This window comes from Budorcas taxicolor, chromosome 4 (assembly GCF_023091745.1).
Source record: "Budorcas taxicolor isolate Tak-1 chromosome 4, Takin1.1, whole genome shotgun sequence".
Lineage (NCBI taxonomy): Eukaryota > Metazoa > Chordata > Mammalia > Artiodactyla > Bovidae > Budorcas > Budorcas taxicolor.
The window spans coordinates 49,097,597-49,121,781 of record NC_068913.1 but is presented as its reverse complement, the minus strand read 5'-3'; the positions used below and the strand labels follow the sequence as shown (position 1 = coordinate 49,121,781).

The 24,185-nt window shown below is 36.8% G+C and overlaps 1 protein-coding gene across 2 annotated transcripts in view; it reads left to right on the top strand.

Moving 5' to 3' along the window:
* The window catches only part of SYPL1 (synaptophysin like 1), a 30,528-nt gene extending 6,655 nt beyond the window's left edge, over window positions 1-23,873 (top strand). The window contains exons 2-5 of one of the 2 annotated variants that reach the window (XM_052638551.1): window positions 13,505-13,626; window positions 14,893-15,100; window positions 19,473-19,661; window positions 22,312-23,873. In XM_052638551.1, coding sequence (XP_052494511.1) covers window positions 13,505-13,626; window positions 14,893-15,100; window positions 19,473-19,661; window positions 22,312-22,440 — 648 coding nt within the window. In that variant the 3' untranslated portion in view covers window positions 22,441-23,873. Of the gene's footprint in view, window positions 1-13,504; window positions 13,627-14,892; window positions 15,101-16,018; window positions 16,029-19,472; window positions 19,662-22,311 lie in introns of those variants that run through there. The other variant, XM_052638552.1, reaches the window with a different exon arrangement.
* Window positions 23,874-24,185: the final 312 nt, after the last annotated feature.

Here is a 24,185-nt window from a genome sequence, read left to right as displayed (position 1 = left end):
AATTTTTAGGCTATCAGTCTATGACACTGACTGCATTTTAAGAAACTTAATCTTTCTCTTAACCTTGCCATTTGTGTTCACTTTTTTTCTCTATTGTGGACAGGGAAAAAAAAGGATTTCAAATGGTATTTTGTGCCTAACAGATCGTCTCTCTGTACATGTAAAACTTGGAATAGACTGATTTGACTTACCTCGTGCCTTTGCTTTCTGTTTCTTCTACCTGGAATCCTCTCGGTATTTACTTTGAACACTCTCATGGGATATACAAAATGTTTTTTCCATAGACTATATATATATTTATGTTGTGTGTGTATATATATGTACATATATATAGTCAGTGCTTTTAGAATGCACAAACATATACACATATGCACTTACCTCACACAAATAACAATCTCTGATAAAACATTAAAGGGAAATTTAAGGTAACCGAGCAATGCTTTATTATAATAAAGTGTTCTCAAACACTGGTCTCAGAACCCCTTTAAACACCTAAATATTGAGCACCCCAAAGAATTTTTGTGTATGTAGGTTATATCAGTCAGTATTTACCATATTAGAAATATAAGCTGAGATTTGAAAAAAAAATTTTTATTTTAAAATAATCACTTGAAAGTTAGAGTACACCAGTGACAGCAAATGTAGCTGGTTTTTCTTAAAGTGAAAGGCTCATTCTATTCATTAAAAAAAAAAGATCTGACAGATATCTGAGTCTGAATAACTATATTATGTCTATTACTCATTCTTTCAAGTAAAACTCGTATTCAACGAAAAAAGTGACTATTTCAGGGAACAACTCAGTTGCTTAAATGTTCTCCCTGGAGACAACCATTGTATTTCGGTATGCAGTAAAAGTGATTTTTGTTTGTTCATTTGTTATTAAAGTACTATAGTTAATTTAAATTGTTGTTTTAGTTTCTGGTGTACAGCAAAGTGATTCAGTTATACATACATATATTCTTTTTCATTTCCATTATAGTTTATTACAGTGTATTATAGTTCTCCGTGCTAAACAGTAGGACCTTATGTTTATGTTTTCTATAGTAGTGTGTATCTGCTGATCCCAAACTCCTAATTTATTTCTCCCTGCCTCTTCTTTGGTAACTATAAGTTTGTTTCTTATGTCTGTGAGTCTCTTTCTGTTTTTTGTGTTTATTTGTATCATACTTTTAGATTCCACATTTAGGTGATCTTATGATATTTGTCTTTCTCTTTCTGACTTACTTCATTTAGTCTGATGATCTCTAGTCTATCCAAGTTGCTGCAAATGGCATTATATGCATTATTTCATTCTCTCTTATGGCTGAGTAGCTTTCCATTCTATTTATAGACTACATCTTCTTTATCCATTCATCAGTCAATGAACATTTAAGTTGCTTTCATATCTTGGCTATGTAAATGGTGCTGCTACGAGCATTGGAGCATTTTCAAATTCGAGTTTTCTCCAGGTATATACTCAGGAGTGGGATTGCCAGATCAATGGCAACTCTGTTTTTAGTTTTTTTTAAGAACCTCCATGCTGTTTTCTGTGACTGCACCAGTTTACATTCCCACCAATAATATGAGAGGATTGCCTTTTCTCCACATTCTCTCCAGCATTTATTATTTGTAGACTTTTTGATGGCTGCCATTCTGATTGGTGTGAGGTGATACTACATTATTTGCAGTTCCCTGATAATTAGCGAAGCTGAACATCTTATCAGGTACCTGTTGGCCATCTGTATGTCTTCTTTGGAGAAATGTCTATTTAGGTCTTCTGCCCATTTTTGATTAGGTTACTTTTTGTTATGGAGTTATGTGAGCCGTTCGTATATTTTGAAAATTAAACCCTTGTCAGTTGCATTGTTTGCAAATATTTACTCGCAGTCCTTAGCTTGTCTTTTCAGTAGTAAAAGCATTTGCACATCTTGTTTCATCCCACAGAATTTTAAGAAGACACAAGAGTCAGGATTTAATAAAAGTAATAATTTTTCTGTTTCATCAAAGACACAAGTAAAACTGGCTTTTTTCATTAACTGCAAGTGCATGGCAATGAACTGACAGTTTGATGCTTTTGCTGATTCTTACTGAAGCCTAGCAGTTTTACCCATCAGTGCTTTTGTGTTGGATCAGCGCAAATGCCAACACAGTGTACAAAGCAAATGATGTAATAATATTGTGAAAATATTTTTGACCTCACAGACCCCTTGAAAGAGTCTTTGGTACTCCTTGGGATCCACAGACCACACACACTGAGAATTGCTTTTCTAATACAGGGTAAACATCTTTGGGGACCAGCAGTGGAACAGAAATATGGGTGGGAGAAGGACTATTCTTGGATCTGGGAAATAAATCTGAGAAAAAGCTTCAACCTATTTTTTGGATTTATGACTTCCATGGAGTCGAGTACTTAATATACTAACAAAGACTTTAATCAGTCTGCCTGCCTAAGGTCTGGATTTGTGATAAATTGAATATTCTCCTATGTTAGTAGTTTAGGGTCCCAAAATATAGATACAGTGTTTGCAAAGTAGGGAATTAGAAATGATTATAAAACTACTGGGTAGGGAAATTACTTATAAAACCACTAGACCAAGATGGAAAATGGGGAAATAACATACTCAAGTTGAGCCTGCATCAAATGTCCTGAAACACATGAAGAAACTAGTTCACTTAAAAGCTCAGATTATATCAGAGTACGTCAAGGCTGTATATTGTCACCCTGGTTATTTAACTTATATGCAGAGTACATCATGAGAAATGCTGGGCTGGAGGAAGCACAAGCTGGAATCAAGATTGCCAGGAGAAATATCAATAACCTCAGATATGCAGATGACACCACCCTTATGACAGAAAGTGAAGAGGAACTGAAAAGCCTCTTGATGAAAGTGAAAGAGGAGAGTGAAAAAGTTGGCTTAAAGCTCAACATTCAGAAAACGAAGATCATGGCATCTGGTCCCATCACTTCATGGGAAATAGATGGGAAAACAGTGGAAACAGGGTCAGACTTTATTTTGGGGGGCTCCAAAATCACTGCAGATGGTGATTGCAGCCATGAAATTAAAAGACACTTACCCGTTGGAGGAAAAGTTATGACCAACCTAGATAGCATATTGAAAAGCAGAGACATTACTTTGCCAACAAAGGTCCATCTAGTCAAGGCTATGGTTTTTCCTGTGGTCATGTATGGATGTGAGAGTTGGCTGTGAAGAAAGCTGAGTGCCGAAGAATTGATGCTTTTGAACTGTGGTGTTGGAGAAGACTCTTGAGAGTCCCTTGGACTTAAAGGAGATCCAACCAGTCCATTCTGAAGGAGATCAGCCCTGGGTGTTCTTTGGAGGGAATGATACTGAAGCTGAAGCTCCAGTCCTTTGGCCACCTCATGCGAAGAGTTGACTCATTGGAAAAGACTCTGATGCTGGGAGGGATTGGGGGCAGGAGGAGAAGGGGACGACAGAAGATGAGATGGCTGGATGGCATCACCGACTCGATGGACGTGAGTCTGAGTGAACTCTGGGAGTTGGTGATGGACAAGGAGGCCTGGCGTGCTTCCCTGGGCATGCCTCATGGGGTCGCAAAGAGTCGGACTCGACTGAGCGACTGAACTGAACTGAACAGATACTTAGTTTTCTGTGAAGTGACAGACTCATTTCAAGACAGCCATCCAGATCAAGAGTTGGAATGCTGATTCACTTCAAAAGACATAAAAATAATAGAACAGTCTGACATGATTTTAAAATAGGTATATTTTGGTTCCTCAGAGATTTCTAGTTCCATACTCAGCTAAAAAATTGTCTAAGAATAAAGGTGACATAGATATGTTTTCAACGTGTAATAATTAAGAGTTAGCAAAAAACACCTAGCTATTTCTTTCAGTAGGAACTTAGGTTTACTTCTCATGGTTCAAATTCTTACGGTTTATGGAAACTACTAGCAGGCTATTTTGGAGAAGGCAATGGCACCCCCTCCGGTACTCTTGCCTGGAAAATCCCATGGACGGAGGAGCCTGGTAGTCTGCAGTCCATGGGGTCGCTAAGAGTCAGACAGGACTGAGTGACTTCACTTTCACTTTCACGCATTGGAGAAGGCAATGGCAACCCACTCCAGTGTTCTTGCCTGGAGAATCCCAAGGACGGGGGAGCCTGGTGAGCTGCCGTCTATGGGGTCGCACAGAGTTGGACACGACTGAAGTGACTTAGCATTAGTAGCAGGCTACTTAGAACTTTCTGTGATTGTACTTTTCAAACAGATGGAAATAATAGAAAAGTGAAATTGAAGCACTTTGAAACTGACTTTACTGCTCAGTGCACAGTGGAAATAAACTGAAATATTAACATTAGTAACAAAATGTTTTTTATATCTTTAATAAATGATTCAGACCTTGGCTTAGCAATATCAGTACCTTGGCTCTAGGCATCTAATCTGACTGACTGTAAAAGCAGACATGCTATGATAGTTCATCTAAAATACTGAATGGTCATCTGATTTAGTAAAACAGCATGCATTGATTTTGGACATAGACCTTCATTTACAGTATACTTTTAGGTCTATTTCTGAAGATTTCAGTTATATAATTTTCCTGAACAGCTCAGTCATGAAACGAAATAGCAGAGGACCGTGCAACTAAAAACATGTAAAAGATATCTGTAAATTAGATGAGTACCAATGTTTGCCAGTAGGATCTTCTGTGAGCTGTGCAGTGTCTGGGAGTAGGAGCTGGAACTGGGACTCTGGCTGACTATCAGTATAAGATTTTATAGACAAAGCCCCAGATGCATGTTTTACTATGTCGTTATCTTAAGGCATATTATATACTCTCATTAAATTTCATTCAGATTTTTAAAAACCCTTATTTCAGATATTTGTCTAATAATTTTTTTCTCCCAACTTTTTCTGATTAAGTAGAATCTTTTTTTAACCTGGTCATATGGCTGGTGAATCCAATTCACAAAGAGTATTAATGCTCTTGGACATGAGTTTTTGTATTGTTACTGAGTAGTTTCTGTGAAGACATTTTTAAGCCACCAGTCCATTTTGTGAAGGTTAGTTTGGTTAAAAGTAAATAGTTTATTCTATGAAGTCAACTTGCCATGAACACTCACATTATGATACATGAACTCTGAAGTAGAAGAATAGGTGATGGTATCACTGTCTGTCCTATGTTATGGGACTCCCTTACTTTCAGGATACCCCACATACTGTCCCAGCAGCTGACTCTCTGACATAAGGCCCAACATGGGTTTCAGCAGTATATTAAATTTAATGAGGCGTTACTTCCTTGTTTAAGTCTAAGAGTAGATATAAATAGACACATTTTCTTCTTGTACACCATTTAAATTGAGTACTCCAGTCTACTTTCGAGAGTAATACTCTGGAGGGCCAGTCTAAAGTATGTGTGAGTTACAAATATCTAAGTCAGTGAGCATCTGTTGTGTCTCTAATGTGGGTCCAGTGGGCCAGAGAGGTGAGTGGAACTCTAGACTGCCATCGCGAATATGGGACCTTTTGACCTGAATGGAAGCTTGCTCTCTTCCTGGGCCTGGATTCTTAGTCATTACCCTACAAGTGCAATTTTATGTCAGCGGTTTCAGTCATTCTTAATGGGATAGAGTGGGGGCGGGGGGTGGGATTAGTTTCATAAGTGGCAAGGAAGTGTAAATCAGCATACCACCACAGCTCATTTTAGACTAGAAGTACAAACTGAAATGCATATTGGAACCCCTCATAAAGTAAATGAGTATAACAAGCTCTTTGGAAGAAGAAAGAATAATATAATTCATTGATTACTGGTAACTAACGTGCATTCTGAGGGGTGGATAGATGATAGAAAGTGACAGCAATCTGGAAAGCATATACCATTTCTTAAGTGTCATCTGTCACTCATTTCTATGGGACTGTCACTTTACGGGAATATAGGTCTGATGTTGCCATAACTTTGTTTCCCCATTCCCATGTGGGAAATCCAAATTTTCATGTGCAGCACGCTGATAATACTCACAACAGATTCACATTTTTCATGAATACTGGGAAGACCATAAATCTGTTTTCAGGCCAGGTTTCACCCGTGGGCTGCCAGAATATAAGTTCTAATTGAAATCAAAGTACTAGTACAATACAGGGAAAGGTGAGATGGTTGGATAGCTTACCCTCAGATTGTTTGTACTTCATTTAGTAAAAAGTGTGTGCCTCATCCCTTTTTTCCCATAAAATAAAGACCAAAATGACAAACATGATATTTATTTATCTTCATAACAAAATGACAAACTTGAAATGATGAATATGTAAGACTTGAAATATTGTTTTATTTGTACATTATTATTTTTTTTCCCTTTAGTTAAGCAGTTATTTAGTGAGCATTTGGTGTATGTCAGGCCTTCTTCTAGGTAAGCACTGAAAACCCAAGAATGCAAAGATACGACAGTCTGCCAAGGGAGGGGTAAAGGCAATAATCTTAAAAGCAATAAGCTGTGGTACAGTGTGCCATTTATCTACTAATTTTTGTCTTAAGTGGCAAACTAGTTTTTATTATTTAGGGTTTTTTTTTTTTTAATAAGCAAGATACACACAAATGCCTATAACAGAAGTAATGAGCTCAAGTCTGGCAGCCTAGTAGTCAGAATATTTCCACCACAAGGAATCGGACAGGGCCTTAACGGATGAGCTTGTTAGAGATGCAGGGTGGGGACGGAGGGGGAAATCCTGGCAGAAAAAAAAAAACATACATTCAAGACATAAATACTTGGTGTGTTTCAGGAACAGTAAGTATACAGCGCAATATGACAGAATTGTATAGGCCCTCGCACGGAGTACAGTGTATAAATCTAGAAAGATAATGTTGAGGCTGTGCCTCTCAGCCTTGCCTCTTATGCCAAATTAAGAACTTCGGGCTTTATGTTTTCTCAGCCATGAAATCTCAACCATGGGAATGACATGACCAGATTTTTATTTTGTATCAGCATGACGTCACTCTAAACAGCTCTGTGCCATAGAAACACAGTGCAGACTACAGATGCCAGCCATAGAGTACCTTTAAGCATTCCACTAGCCACACTAAAAAAGTAAGAAACGGGAGGTTAGTTTTAATAATACATTTTGTTTAACCCAATATATCCAAAATATTATTGTTTCAACAAGTAATCACTGTAAAGTTTTTGATGAGATATTTTGCATTCTTTTTTTCGTACTGACTCTTCATAAAGCATGGTATATTTTACACGTACAACCATCTCAGGTCAGGCTAGCCATTTTTAAAGTGCTCAGTAGCCACATGTGGCTTATGGCACCTTAATGGAGACTGCAGCTCTAGAGCCCACAGTAAAAGATGGATGGCATTAAGAATGAGTTTAAAAGTGAAGAGTCTGTTGGGTTAGTCCAAGGGAAAAATGGTGAGGGCCTGAACAAAGATAGTGGCAGGAGTGATGTACACAAGTGTTACTTGCTCATTCATGTCCAACTCTTTGCGACCCCATGAATCACAGCACGCCAGGCTTCCTTGTCCATCACCAACTCCTGGAGTTCACCCAAACTCACGTGCATCGAGTTGGTGATGCCATCCAGCCATCTCATCCTCTGTCGTCCCCTTCTCCTGCCCCCAGTCCCTCCCAGCATCAGGGTCTTTTCCAATGAGTCAACTCTTTGCATGAGGTGGCCAAAGTATTGGAGTTTCAGCTTTAGCATCAGTCCTTCCAGTGAACACCCAGGACTGGTCTCCTTTAGGATGGACTGGTTGGATCTCCTTGCAGTCCAAGGGACTCTCAAGAGTCTTCTCCAACACCACAGTTCAAAAGCATCAATTCTTTTGCGCTTAGCTTTCTTCACAGTCCAACTCTCACATCCATACATGACCACTGGAAAAACCATAGCCTTGACTAGACAGACCTTTGTTGGCAAAGTAAATGTCTCTGCTTTTTAATATGCTATCTAGTTTGGTCATAACTTTCCTTCCAAGGAGCAAGTGTCTTTTAATTTCATGGCTGCAATCACCATCTGCAGTGATTTTGGAGCCCCCCAAAATAAATTCTGACACTGTTTCCACTGTTTCCCCATCTATTTCCCATGAAGGGATGAGACCAGATGCCATGATCTTCGTTTTCTGAATGTTGAGGTTTAAGCCAACTTTTTCACTCTCCTCTTTGACTTTCATCAAGAGGCTTTTTAGTTCCTCTTCGCTTTCTGCCATAAGTACTGTATACCAATATAGTTTGTCTGCTTTCTTGTTGCTTCCCCTCTCCCCATATTCTGATATTATAAACAGTATTACTGTGAACATTCTTAATGCTTGTCATGTGGTATGCATGAGCAAGAGTCTGTCCTAGATCTATATGCTAGTAAATACTAATCATTTGTAACATTTTTGCAAATACTTTCTAATAGTTTGTAGTGTACCCCAAAGCAGATGATTCAAGGGAGTGAGAAATGAAGACAAAAACTACAGTCTCTTTATTACCTAATCTCAGAAAGGACATCTCATTCCTTCTACCGTATTCTGTTCACTAGAAGCAAGTCACTGTTCTCTCCACATTTCAGTGGGGTAGGTGGGGATTAATCTCTACCTTCTGAGGGGAAGAGTATCAAGGAGTTTGTGGATGTTTCTTTAAAACCACCATTCTCCTTTCCTTAGTGCCCTATAAAGCCAGTTCTGTTAGATACAGTTTGTCTCTATACACAAGTCTGCTTCTGGCCTCTTTATTCTGTTGATTCAGTTGTGTGTGTCCTGTTTCTTTTTTCTAATTCAAAATATGGATATATCCCTAGGACTCATTTCCTGGCCTTGTGTTCTCACTGTATATTCTTCTTTCTTAACTTTTTAACTCTTAACTAAAGATACCAAACTATGTATGGACATTATACCAGACTCTTCATATATACAACTAAATTCCTTTTCATATATCTTTCTTCATGGAAAAAACATTCCATGGATAGTTATGATCCTGATTATGGGTGGCCTGATTCAAGGCCCTGGATTAATCCATGGGAGGCATTATGTCAGTGTTCAACAGTATAGGACTTGCACTGAATTGCATCTGTTTGCTAGATGTGTGTAACCTTGAGCAAAACAGTGCCTGCTCTCTTTGAGTTTACATTGTAGAGAAAAATGGACAAACAAATAATGAAGTGCTGTCAGGCACTGTTCATTACAATGGAGGAAAAATAGATCGGTACAAATAGAACTGATTGCGTGGAGTGGGACAGGCACTGTTTTTTTTTAACATAGTGTGGTTAGGAAAAGGCTTTTCTGATAAGGTCACATTGGAACAGGGAGCTGTGGAGTAGGAAGCTAACCATGTGTTCCAAGCAGAGGAAGTAGTCAGTACACAGGTTCTGAAGGAGTTTATTCCATGTCTTTAAAGAATAACCGGGAGAACATTTGTGTAAAGAGGTTTGGCAGGGGAAAAAGTAGCTACATGAGATCGGAAGTATTAAAGGAGGAAAGGATCTTGTAGACCATTATATAAACGTTGTATTTGTAGAGAACTCAGAAGCCAGTGGAGAGTTTTGAGCAGATGATAAAGTTTTCTGCCTCACATTTTTAAAAGATGGCCCTGGCTGATGTGGAAAATAGATTGAAGAAGAGGCAGAGACTGAAGTAAGAGGATCAGCTTAGAAGACTGTTAGCATATAATTCAGGCAAGAAGTAATAGTGGCTTAGATGAGGATGTTGTGATGATGGTGGGAAAAGTTAACCAAGTTCTGAATATATTTCATAAATAGAGCCGTCAACATTTGCTGAAGGATTGAGCTCTTGGTTACTACACTATATCTTGGGTTTTTGTTTGTTTGTTTTGTAGAAAATTCATGAGATACAAAAAGAAAACGAAATTATCTTTTGTCTTCTTTTCAGAGGTGACCACTTAAAATTTTGATGCATATTCTTTTTAGTTTTCGTTGTGTATGTGCACAGATAATAGACTCATGCACAATGCATTGTTTAAACAAACTTTATATGTAATGAACCTTTTTCTCTATCATTAGATATTGCCCATCATTTTAATGACTGCGTACTGTTCTCTTTCGGGAATGAATTACAGTTTATTTGACTCCCTGTCAATATTTAGAATGCTTTCAGGTTTTTCCCTGTTGGAATAGCATTTGAGAAAGCATCGGTACATTTCTTTAAGCATATGTATGATAAGTAAAACAAATCTCCAACTACTTTCTGAGACCTGGAAATAGCCACAAGTGAGGCCTTATAAGCTCATGAAATAACATTTCTGCTTATAGTTTCTTTACTTTATAGTTACCCTCGGTTTTCAATTTATCCCCTTTTGATTTTGATACTAATAGATAAGACTTCCTTTGGATTTCATACTAATATTTAATAGGTACACTGTAATAGGAACAAATGTGTTGTTATATGGGCTGTTATACTAATTTCTATATTATACTCAGGAAAATAAAATCACATCTGTTGAGAGGTTGCAGCTGCTGCTGCTGCTAAGTCGCCTCAGTCGTGTCTGACTCTGTGCGACGCTATAGACGGTAGCCAACTGTGCTCCTCTGTCCCTGGGATTCTCCAGGCAAGAATACTGGAGTGGGTTGCCATTTCCTTCTCCAGTGCATGAAAGTGAAGTGAAGTAGCTCAGATATGTCTGACTCTTCGTGACCTCATGGACTGAACCCTACCAGGCCCCTCCATCCATGGGATTTTCCAGGCAAGAGTACTGGAGTGGAGTGCCATTGCCTTCTCCTCAGCATGTGCTACCATATGCTAAATACTATATTGAGTCTTAAGTTCAACCTTCACAATAACTATGCAGTAAATACTATGACTACTGCCTTTTTCCTTTTTTTTTTTTTTTCTTAACATTTTGGAAAACTGATGCTTGGTAGGGTGAACGCAGTATAAAATCCTGGTTAAAAACAAGCTCTGAAGCCAGACTGCCCAGGTTTGAATCTTGACTTAGCAGTTATTAGCTATGTAACCTTGGGAAGTTACTAACTTCTTTGTGCTTCTTTTCTTTTTTAATGGACATTACTTTTCTTGTTAAGAGTACAAAATAATGACACAAAGTGTTTCTCACATTATGACAATCTGGATTCTCATCTTCCCCTCACAGCATGGAATACAGTTTCCCTTCAATATCCTAAACTATTTCTAAGGACCTCACACTTGCTTTGCCTTGCTTTGAATTCTTCCTTTCTGCTAGCACGGCTAACATGGCCAGCTTCTTTTCTCATTATGAAAATTTCTTTACCTAAGTCTACAAATAACAAATGCTGGAGAGGGTGTAGAAAAAAAGGGAACCTTCTTACACTGTTAGTAGGAATATAAATTGGTACAGCCATTATGGAAAACAGTATGGAGGTTTCCCAATAAATAAAAACTAGAGTTGCTGTATGATCCAGCAGTCTCATTCCTGGGCATATATCTGGATAAAACTATAATTCAAAAAGATGCATACACCCTTGTCTTCACAGCAGCACTATTCATAATAGCCAAGACATGGAAACAACCTAAATATCCATCAACAGATGAATGGATAAAGAAGACATGGTATAAACATACAGTGGAACACTACTCAGCCATAAAAAAGAATGAGATGCCATTAACAGTAACATGGATAGATCTAAAGATTGTCATACTGAGTGAAGTAAGTCAGACAGAGACAAATATCATATGATATAATTTATATGTGGACTCTAAAATATGACACAAATGAGCCTACCTGTGAAACAGAAACAGACTCAAAGAGAACAGACTTGCATTTGCTGAGGGAGGAAAGGGAGTCTGGAGTTGGTAGTTGCAAACTATTACACATAGAATGAGTAAACAAGGTTCTATCATACAGCACAGGTAACAAAATCAATATTCTGTGACAAACTGTAATGGAAAATATGAGCAAAAATTATATATATAACTGAATCACGTTGCTATAAAGCAGAAATTAATTGTAAATCAACTATATCTTAAGTTAAAACAATTTTTTAAAATTCCTTATCTTAAAAGTATGATCCCCAGTTTCCAGAATGTGATTAGTAAGTATCATTTCTCATTCAAGGAACTAAGTTTCCCTGGAGATAATACACTGGATGAATCCACAATTAAGGCAGGAAATGTACAAACTTATCCTGAAATATTGTGTCCAGAAAACAAGTAAACTATCAAAAACTGTAAGGGTCAAGGGGGGAAAAAAGGAAGGCCACTTGAAACTACCATTAGCTAAATACAAGACAATTTGAGCATTAAAAGAATAAAGGCAAACAGTTGGAAAACATAAAATATATTAAACCTAATTTACAGTAATGCTAAAAATAATCCAGTTGTTACATCTGGAAGATACTAAGACACTAGTTTGCTATTCTAAAAATTGGTAAAGAAAAATAAAGAAGCAAGCATTTATACTGTTTGCCTCCTATGAACCATACCTCAGGTTAACCAAAATGATTATGTGACAGAGTTCTACACAGAATTCCAGGTAACAAAGAAATGACAGAATGCTGCATTTCCCAACCTCTAATAAAATAATGGAGCCAAGTCATGACCATCAGTAGCTGCTGAAACCACTAGAGGAAAGTCTAATGGAGAAATTAAAGGGTAGATCAGGCTGACAATACCTGAACCCACTAATTCATCTTAACATCATAACAAGAGAGTCAACTAAAAATTGGCTTTCTCACAAATAAACAAGACAAAACAAGTGACGAAAACAAACCAGAGTTTAATCTAGCCTCTTTAGAAAATACAGATAGAGGAATTATGCCACACAACACCATATGGAAATCTCTGTAAGACAAATGGCCTAGTTTCTTCAATAATAAATGAGAAAGAAGTGTGGGGCTATGGAGAGAAACCCATGACTTAAACTTTATATTAAACGAATGTAATGTGCAGACTCTGAAAAAAATACTTATGATTAAAAAATATGAATCAGCTTGGGAAATTTGAACTCATGACTTGCTATTAAGAAAGCATTGGGACTTCCACCTGGTGATCCAGTGGTTAAGAATCTGCCTTGCAATGTAGGGGCAAGGGTTCAAACCCTGGTCAGGGAACTAGGATCCCACACGTCACAGGGCAACTAAGCCAGCAGGCCACAACTACTGAAGCCCACATGCCACAAGAGAATCCGTTCACTGCAATGAAAGACTCCACGTGATGTGACTAAGAGCTGATGGAGCCAAATAACAAGTGAAAGAAAAGAAAGGAAGGAAGGATTAGTTGTCATGGAGTGATAATGGTATCATGGTGTTGGGGTGGGATGAAGGGTCTTTTGTTTCAGAGACAAACCAAAGCAGTCATAGAAGAAATTATATAATAGAAGCAGTGTGCATAGAAAGGTAACAGACACAATAAGGTCTGCCTGTGTTCATAATTTAAGTTGGTGACTAGTGCATGAAGCTGGGAGGTCAGAGAGGTTGCAGATACATTTTAAAATATTTTTCACCATCTTCATTTGTAAATAAGAATTCAAAGAATGTTAGCCAGTTTTTAATAGTCATTAATAGTCACTGTATTTAAGATTTTAATGACCTATGTTTGGGTAGAGTAATGCTTCTTTCTTTTCTTTCTTTGGTCTTTGTATAGATTGCTTCTATCTTTGCTTTTGCTACCTGTGGAGGTTTTAAGGGCAAAACAGAAATTCTAGTGTCTTGTGCTAAAGAACCTGAGAATAAAACGATTACAGCTGCTTTTGGTTATCCATTCAGGTAAGTTTGCTTTTGTGGTTTAACAACTCTTTTCACTCATTAAGATTTCCCAACAACTTATTGATCTTGGGAGTTAGACATTTTTAATTTCATGCTCGTTTGTAAGTAGTGATCATTGCTACTGAAAGTATGGTGTGTGGACCAGTGCCTGTCTGCAGTCTGTTTTCCTGAACTGTGATGAAATAAATACAGAAAATGACAGTAAGCATTCAGAAACTTTCATATGACATTGCCTTGACACTTTTATTCTGTCATCCCACAGTGGATTGGAAATTTCAAAACAAGACTGCTCTGTCACCTTAGTTTGAGAAGCCGTGTTGTAGAAGCAAACACAGCTTATGAAAAATCCAACCTTTTCATGTATTTGAAGTTACTAATGTGTAATGTATAGCTTTAAGACATGTATTTATATAAAGTGAAGAGTTCCTATGTTTCTTTCAGCAGCATAAAACTTTATTTTCTGAATATTTATGGCTATTTTGTTCTGTTTGACCTCAGGATTCATTAAATGTTTACTCCATCTGTCCTATGTTTAAGTGAGGGTATGAATCTTTCTCCACTTACTGACTACTTACTTAATTCTCTAGACTCAGTTTTTCTGTTCAGTGAATTTAAACCATTTAAGGTTCCTTTGATGATTAAATAAAATCTTACATTAAATAAAATAAAATTGATGATTAAATAAAATCTTTACATTAAAGATATGACAGATAGCAAGTGCTTGGTAATCAGTCTTTGCCTCTCCATCTCTTAGTCCTTCTCTTATAAAGTTCCTGTATAAGGAACTGTTATAGTAGCGTCTTTAGTGATAAGTGCTCTTGTGATTTATCGATAGGGAAGATTAAAGACTTTGTGGAGTTAGCTAATTAAAGAGAGTTAAAATGTGAATCATCATAATTGATTCTCCTGGTGCTAGTCACACAGACTCTGCCTCCTAGAATGGAATACAATTTCTCAAATTGTAAACAATTTTGTAACAGTGCTCTTAATCTGCTAAGTTTTTGTTACAGGAAGATAGTATCTGGGTGTGAAAGTGTTTAATTCAGTCTGTATTCAATGTATCATAAACCAAGTATCGGGGTAATAAAAGATTTATGTACTTTTCTTATGAAAATTTTAATTAAATATTTGAATTTTTCACTTTTTTTAAAAGGAAAGTGTTTTAATATATTTGGGGAGTATATTTTACTTAAATATTCTGCCTATGTGTTTCTGTTAGAAGAGTCCAAGTAATTCATAAATTGGTTTGTCCCTTCTTTTTAATAGGTTGAATGAAGCATCATTTCAGACACCTCAAGATGTAACTGTCTGTGGTGTAGATTGGAAAAAGTATGTCCTTATTGGAGATTACTCCTCTTCTGCGCAGTTCTATGTGACTTTTGCAGTCTTTGTCTTCCTGTACTGCATTGCCGCCCTTCTGCTGTATGTTGGTTACACGAACCTGTATCGTGATAGTCGAAAGCTTACCATGACTGTAAGTAATCACTTTCTTTTTATACAAAAATAAGTTATGTAGGTATATATTATATTTGAATTTAAATATGGATTTTCTTACACTGGGAAAAAAAAGTCTTGGCATAAACCAGTTTCAACATGCTTGACTTCTGCCACGAGTTTATGCTTGCTCTTGTCATGTTTAACCCAATTCTTGTAGCCTGTTTGCAACACTTCCTCTGTACTCCTTATACAGAGAGAGGTTTGTTCGTTTGTATCTAACTCTTTTTTTAACCTGGAAAGAACTCGAATATATGACAAAGCATATTAGGTTGCAAATAGCAGGGAAATTAAGTAGAAATTAATGTGTTTGATTTGAAGAATTGCTAACAATGCTAGTAGTCTCATAACTGTTTCCCTGTTTATGTTTTTTCTCTTTTCTCAGAGATACACCCTTTATGCCTGACACCTGGTCTATATTCTTAAATTCTTTAATTTAAAATCTGACCAAGGTAATTCTATAAAAATTATAGAATTTGGCATTAGTGGCATTCGTGAGCTAATTCTGAATCTTTAAGATGGCAACAAAGGATTTGAATTTGAAGTCCTAATACCTTCTTTGGCCTCAGGGTCTACTGAGCTAGAAATAAAAATAATCTCTGAGATTTAGTTAGTAGAATTCCCTTAGATTATTGGTGGCAAACCCAGAGATAAACTGTAGTTTTAAAGTGGACCTCCACTACTGAAGAATAACTATGAAGTCAGTATTGGCATTACTGATTTGAAGGGACAACAGAGATGTTTTCGTGATACTGGTCATTTGTATCCTAAGAAAACAGTAACTACTCACATCTGCTTATTATTTGTGAAGTTACTTTAAAGGATAGGCCAAATTATTAAATAACAGGTTTTATTTATTTACTTATTTATTTTTAATTTTTGCTGCCTGGATCATAAGAATGCACATGGTAAGTAAGTAATAAAACAGTATTTTATCCATCATATTTACTCCATGTCATGTATCTGAGAAGAAATTCTCAAACCTGATATTTTCATAAAACATTTCTTGGTTGGTAAGTGACTTTCAAAAGATAGACATCAGTCATTTTAATTTGCAATACTTAACAGAAATTTCATGTTAGTAATATGTAACTTCTGTGGACTTTCAAGCCTTATTTATATTTTGTTAAAGTTCTTTATAAATTCTAAATGAAGATGTTTCTTGCCGTCTTGTCATTATCCCAACAAATTTTAAGTTAAATCTTATAAAAGCAATGAACCTTTTATTTCTCTAATTTTGTTCATTAAGCCTTAAAAATATGACAGTTTTTAAAGTGGCATTCAAATCTACTTTCAAGGAGGCTTTTTCTGCCTAATAAAACTATAAAACTGATCTAGTTGTAGCATTCAGAAAAGTCAAAAATAATTTTCCACCTCAGAGTGATCATATAGAGAAATAATAATGGTCCTAGAGAGACATAATCTAGAATTAGTTCCGTAAGTGGTTTTTTGTTGATACAATGTATGATGGATACTTCTTATTTGTAAAAGTCCAGCCTCTAAATTAAATTTTGGATTTTACTTTAACCATGTAAATGTAAAAAAAATTTTTGTGATACCTAAATTTTTAACTATAGCCAAATTTGACATGAATTTTTTTTTAAGTACCGTTTGTTAATGACAGTATGCTCTTTCATCAGTGTTCTCAATTCTCTACTGAGCTATCTCTAGGAGAATTTCAGTTGTGACATTTTAAAATCAACTTTAGTTTTTAAGTAAATTCAACACATTTTTGTGTTAAATAGCCAGAGGTTAAGGATTCTAGGCTGTGTGGAGGATCAGAAATACCATAAAATGAAACCAAACAAAGATAGGGTATCCCAAATCCTAAAGCTGTTATGAGTTATATCCTTCTTACTGGTAGCACTAGGGCTGCCACAGGCATGTTGTGCATTGCCTAATTCCAGGTGGCATCGTTCATGTAGAACTAGCTAGAGTCCTGAGTCACATGGACTGTCTTCCAAGGCCCGCATTTCTCCCACTTCACCTCACCCTAAGATTACTTCATGCATCATTGTCAGAAAAGGACCTGCTTTTGAAATATAAAAATGTCATTCATAAGCCATTAATAGCTTGGACATAAAGAGCATAATCAGGAAAAAAAATTATGCTTTTTTGATTAGGAATTTGGAAGGAAGAAACCTTAAAATTAAGATTTGACATCTATTGGTCAAAGTGATGAACTTTAGCCCAGAGAGAATTTAACATGTGATAATCTCATACTAATCATCAGCTCTTTCTAGCAAGTGCTTAGAAAACATTTGCCACAGCACAATATACAGCTGAGAACAGCAGCGAAAAGGGGTGTACTCCCACAGTGCAAAATACTTAAATGTTTCTATTCTTTTCTCTTTGATACACATTTTTTAAAGAGGACCAGTAGCAGTGGAGAGCTTAAATGCAAATACTGTGACACCATGCTTGTAAAATTAGTCATTGTTTCAGTTCACTAATGCAAGGCGTTGATTCAGTGCCAGCTTGACCAGGTAGACAAGCTATATATAGCAGTTTCTGTATCTCATATGTGATCACTGGTATTTATCTGACATAAATGACTAAAAGCTCATTGGCAAAAATAATTTAAAACTAACCAGATTTATTTAAAAAAAAAATTATGTGATAAGCTCCAAAACCCATTTCTGAGCTTGGAGAGATTTTTGCTGCGGATAGTGAGAACTCATAATCTTGAGCATACCTGAATGTTCAGAATACACCTTTCAGTTCAGTTCAGTTCAGTCGCTCAGTCATGTCCGACTTTTTGTGACCCCATGAATTGCAGCACGCCAGGCCTCCTTGTCCATCACCAACTCCTGGAGTTCACCCAAACTCACGTCCATCAAGTCGGTGATGCCATCCAGCCATCTCATCCTCTGTCCGTCCCCTTCTCCTCCTGCCCCCAATCCCTCCCAGCATCAGAGTCTTTTCCAATGAGTCAGCTCTTTGCATGAGGTGGCCAAAGTATTGGAGTTTCAGCTTTAGCATCATTCCTTCCAAAAAACACCCAGGACTGATCTCCTTTAGGATGGACTGGTTGGATCTCCTTGCAGTCCAAGGGACTCTCAAGAGTCTTCTCCAACACCACAGTTCAAAAGCATCAATTCTTCAGTGCTCAGCTTTCTTCACAGTCCAACTCTCACATCCATACATGACCACTGGAAAAACCATAGCCTTGATTAGACGGACCTTTGTTGGCAAAGTAATGTCTCTGCTTTTGAATATGCTGTCTAGGTTGGTCATAACTTTCCTTCCAAGGAGTAAGCGTCTTTTAATTTCATGGCTGCAGTCACCATCTGTAGTGATTTTGGAGCCCCAAAAATAAATTCTGACACTGTTTCCACTGTTTCCCCATCTATTTCCCATGAAATGACAAATTTTACATTGTTCCCACTTTGCTTGTTAATTCAAAGGAAGACCAAAGGATATGGAAACTTATACTTTATACTATCCAAATACATACTTTAAAAAAGTGTTACTTAGATTTTTATAGCCGGTACTATAGTCAACAGAGTTCTAGTTCCCCAGCAGATTAGATTAGGGAGAGTACATTTTTTTCTTATTAGTTCTATAAGAAATTATCTAAAATATTAAAAATTCACTCCTATTCTTGAACTGTAATAAGTAGCAAACACTTTAGTAGAAAACTGGTAGTGACAGGGTGTTTTGAGAGAGATTTTATTGTTGTTCTTAATATAATGAGCATTCTTAAAATTTTGTAGTCATGTATTTAAAAACAGACAAGTCATCCTGGATATGTGCTTTTCACCATCTCACTATTCATATCATAGAGCGTTAGATTTAACTAAAGTTAGAGGTTTGCCAGAACAGTATGAGAAAGCAGGGGAGGATAAGGGAATTGAGAGTATATGTAAGAGATTATAATGAAGAACCTTAGAATCTAAATTGAAGGAAATGGAGATCAGATTGTAGATCTCAGTGGGGTCAAAGGACTTTTGAGGTTGGGATGCCAAAGAGAATGAGCTAGAAAGAGAGGTGATATTTGAGAGGGATGATTAAAACAGAGATTGTGGAGGTATACAGTTATTGGTGATAACAGAGTCTGATATATGATCCCAAGAGGGAGAGGGTTAGTTAGATAAGGTTGTGATGAGGGCTTTATAAAACTTTTATTTCTCCGTGTAAAAATCTTAAACCCCTCAGAAGATGACTGGTGTAGCTCAGGCACTGGTCTGGCAATAGTAAACAGCAGTGTTTGTTATGTTGATTGTGGCCTTTTTTTTATAAAGTATGTCATTTCTCAGGACTGAGAGTTCAACATCATTTCCTTGGTGGTGGATTTGAAATTTTATGTCTTTCAAGTATTCATTATTAATTCATACTTATTTTTGCTTTAGGACTTTGTAATTACTATTGTTGTGACTTTTTTGTGGTTGGTGAGCACTTCAGCCTGGGCTAAAGCTCTTACAGATATTAAATCAGCTACCGGTTCCCATATTGTCCAGGAACTTAAGCCTTGTAATCTTCAAGGAGTGGTGTGCCAGTTTGTCTCTGTGACTAGTATGGGATCCCTAAACGTGTCTGTGGTGAGTATGCAGTGTTTATAAAATACTTTATTTCACTTATAAAAACCTTATAGTGATTTAAGAAAACAATAGTTTTAATAAATCCCTGGATGAATATATTGATTTTATCTTTACCAAGCTTATCAGAATCCTAGTTATCATATAGTCTTTATAACAGCAAAAAAAAGTTTGTGAAGAAAGTTATTACTTGTAAACAAGGTTAGACAAGATCGTGGTTACATCTGTATTAAGATTAACTAGGTAAAAAAAAATTTTTTTAATTAAATTAAAACAAAAAAAGATTAACTAGGCAAGGCTTTGACCCTAAAGGCACTGCTGCTGCTGCTAAGTCACTTCAGTTGTGTCTGACTCTGTGAGACCCCATAGACGGCAGCCCACCAGGCTCCCACATCCCTGGGATTCTCCAAACAGGAACACTGGAGTGGGTTGCCATTTCCACCTCCCAATGCATGAAAGTGAAAAGTGTAAGTGAAGTCACTCAGTCGTGTCCGACTCTTAGCGACCCCATGGACTGCAGCCTACCAGGCTCCTCCGCCCATGGGATTTTCCAGGCAAGAGTACTGGAGTGAGGTGCCATTGCCTTCTCTGCTAAAGGCACTAATATAACATTTATTAAGACTGTATGCTAAGGTCATTACACATATGTCAATTCTGAGAGGAATGTGGGAAGTAGTGTTATTATCTTCATTTACAACTGGGAAAGAATACAGCTTATATGTTAAATCACTCAAAGTGACAGGGCTATTAAGTTGGCAAAGCCAAGGTTTGAACCAGATCTGACTTCTGTTGTTGCTGTTTAGTCCCTAAGTCATGACCAACTCTTTGTGACCCCATGAACTGTCCTCTGTCCATGGACATTAGCCCTTTCTCTGCTTTGCTCTGGGTCTCTGAAAATAGTACTTTCATAGTTCCTTCAGTTCAGTCACTCGGTCATGTCCGACTCTTTGCGACCCCATGAATTGCAGCACGCCAGGCCTCCCTGTCCATCACCAACTCCCGGAGTTTACTCAAACTCATGTCCATCGAGTCGGTGACGCCATCCAGCCATCTCATCCTCTGTCCGTCCCCTTCTCTTCCTGCCCCCAATCCCTCCCAGCATCAGAGTCTTCCAGTGAGTCAACTCTTTGCATGAGGTGGCCAGAGTATTGGAGTTTCAGCTTTAGCATCAGTCCTTCCAGTGAATACCCAGGACTGATCTCCTTTAGAATGGACTGGCTGGATCTCCTTGCAGTCCAAGGGACTCTCAAGAGTCTTCTCCAACACCACAGTTCAAAAGCATCAATTCTTCTGCTCTCAGATTTCTTCACAGTCCAACTCTCACATCCATACATGGTCATAGTTCTTTAAATAATCCTAAAATTTTAGCCTCTAAGTTTAAATATTATTTTGTCTGGTGTTTTATCTGAATACAGATATATTATTTAATGAGGGTATTGTTTTTAAGGAGGTTTCATGTCTTTTCAAGAAAGTATTTTTCTTTTTTTTTTAATTTTTATTTTTTTATTTTTTTTAATTTTAGAATCTTTAATTCTTACATGTGTTCCCAAACATGAATGGATAAAGTTGGTCTTGCCTTATAAAGCAATTTGGCCAAATTTTTGTTTTAAAAGTCTTTTTTTTTTGCATATATATTGACGATGAGCTGAGATAATTTCAGAAGTGTTTTTATACCCAAATACTACAAAAAGATAGAAGAAAGCAGTTGGGGCTTCCCTGCTAGCTCATTGGTAAAGAGCCCACCTGCTGGTGCAGGAGACACAGGTTCTATCCCTGGGTTGGGAAGATCCCCTGGGAGGAGGAAATGGCAACCCACTCCAGTATTCTTGCCTGGGAAATTCCATGGACAGAGGAGCATGGCGGGCTACAGTCCATGGGGTGGCGAAACTTGACTTAACGACTAAACAGCAACAGTACAAATATGATAGTACCCAAGCTTTTTACCCTGCTCTTGCCTCATAGGTCACTACTCGTCTTGTTTTTTTTTTTTTTTAATTTAAATACTGTGAAAATAGGCTATCTGCAGTTCCTTCATCTCTGAGACTTTCAACTTTCAGATTTGTACCTGGGAAGGTTGATTTCTTTTAGGTTGATTAATACAGGATGTGACGTAACGTTTTCTTCTAAGACTCCTTTTCTCTTGTGGCTGCAGCTGTGGAAGCAAAGGTGAATGCAGGAGGGGGATGAAGTAGGGAAGTAGGAAAAGGTGCACAAAGGATGTTTATAACCATTCAGATGGGAGAAAAATAAAACCCCTCCTAGTGAAGGAACCATGGATTCCTGTTGTTCTCTTCACCTAGAACCACTAAGGTCTAAACATGAAGTAATAAAAAGATCTTACTTAAACTTTTCTCAAACAAATTTAATTCCTTTTTTTAATTGGTAATAGTGCACATGTAAAAATAAGATATCTTTTAGTCACGATTTGATATGTTACAGATTTAGAGATTTCACTGGGAATAAGTCATTATATATCTAAATCGGGCATTGAAATACAGAGTCTTCCATTTTTATTCCACTTGATGTATCGTTCAGACTTCAAATGAAATGATAGTATATGGCCTGGAAATATTAACTATTTATAGGAAAACTAGGATAGGTATGAAACTTTAATAGTATACTAGATTTTCATGCTTGTTTTTCTCTTTCTTAGATCTTTGGCTTTCTGAACATGATACTTTGGGGAGGAAATGCATGGTTTGTGTACAAGGAGACCAGCTTTCACAGTCCATCAAATACTTCTACTTCTCAAGGAGGTATTCCTCCTCCAACTGGAATATAATTGAAGGGAGAAGTACACTGTATGAATTAAATGTCTGTACTATGACCTGTTGCCAACACCTTGAGAAGCATTTTTTGTTTCTAATAAAAGTAATGGCTTTTTCAGTAAATTGATGGGTTTAAAATTTTGCTGCTTTTTTACATAAAGCTTGTGCCTTTCCTAGAAATTTAAGATGTAAATGTATTCTCACATGTGAATTTGAAAATTCAGGGGCCTATTATGAGATGTGATACACATTTTTAATGAACAGTAATTTTCTTCACTAAGTTGTTTTCCTTCCAGAGTGTTTACACCTTAAGCCTTAACGTATATCTTCACTCAGAAAAAAGTTTTATTGTCATATCATAATAGGAAGAAAATCTCTTTTGGAATATACACTACTGTAAGTTTGTACAGATCATATTCCTAAGACCTATCTTTGTTTAAGAAAGTCTTGATTACATAAATCATATTTAGAAAGAAATAATTAACAGTTTATATCTGAACATTGTTTATATGTTATGAAAAATGCTTAATTACAAAGGCTGATGTATGTTTTATTTCTGTTTTTCTAAATGACCTACAGTACTTGGTAGATGTACTAAAATTGTTTAGGGAGTGGGGCTTAGAGATTTCTAATAGATGTATAGTTAATTTGGTAATTCTCTCTCATGAGGTGTAAGCTTCCATATGCTGGTTATTTAGTAGATTTGCTACATAAGTAAAACATGGTTCACCTAGATACTTTGATATGTACGGGCATTACTCCTAGTGATATTTGTTGGCTGTCTTTTGTTGCTTATGCTCCTTCAGTGCAGGCTGAGACCTAGTCTCCTGCAAGTAGAGTAAAATAATCTACCTTTTTTTTGCAGACCCTATTCATAGGATTAAAAAAAATTAAGATTGCCTTTTACTTTTGAAACATTTATATTCAATGAAGTTGCTGTCTTGAGTTTAGTATTGATATTGTGAAAATGAATGCAATTTGGATTTCACATTTCTTAATGTTTGTTCTTATTTCACAAATGGATAATTAAGGAATTATGCATCATAAAGAAGGAACCTAAGTGAGCTATATTATGGGTGTACTGTCTTTGCTCACACATTTGGGTGGCTTCTGGAATATAGGGTTTATTCACGTTTTGCTTCCTAATCTTTCTGTTGTACAGGGCCAGATCTCCTCTTAGCCACATGATTGTTTTTATGTGAAGCACATCTTACTATCACCTTATTTTGGTTGCTTTTGTTCACAAGAATTGTTAATATGAGAATGTGTATCCACCTTAATAAAGAAATTAAAATAAAGAGTGCACTGATTGTTATATTGTAAAGAAACTTTCATCTTAAAGGCATGAGCAGTATAAAATAGAATTGATTTACAAAGCAAGAAATAGAATATTACAGTAGTTTTTTTTGTTTGTTTAATGTTTGGCAAGGAATAAAAAATGCTTTGGAGACCCTGGTTCTATTTTTCTTTCAGTCTCATTTTTTAAATGCTCATCTGTAACTTTGAGGTTGAGTGTTTCTGATAAACCTTTTCTAATTGACTGTCCAGTTGGCAGCCAAGACTCTTAATTAAAAGTGCATGCCCTGGAGACAGACTGCCTGGGTTTGAATCTCGGCTTCACCGCCTACTAGCTCGTTGTTGGCTTGGTCTTGTCTGATCTTTGCGGCCCCATGGACTGCAGCCCGCCAGGCACCTCTGTCAGTGGGATTATCCCAGCAAGAATACTGGAGTAGGTTGCCATTTCCTACTCCAGGGGATC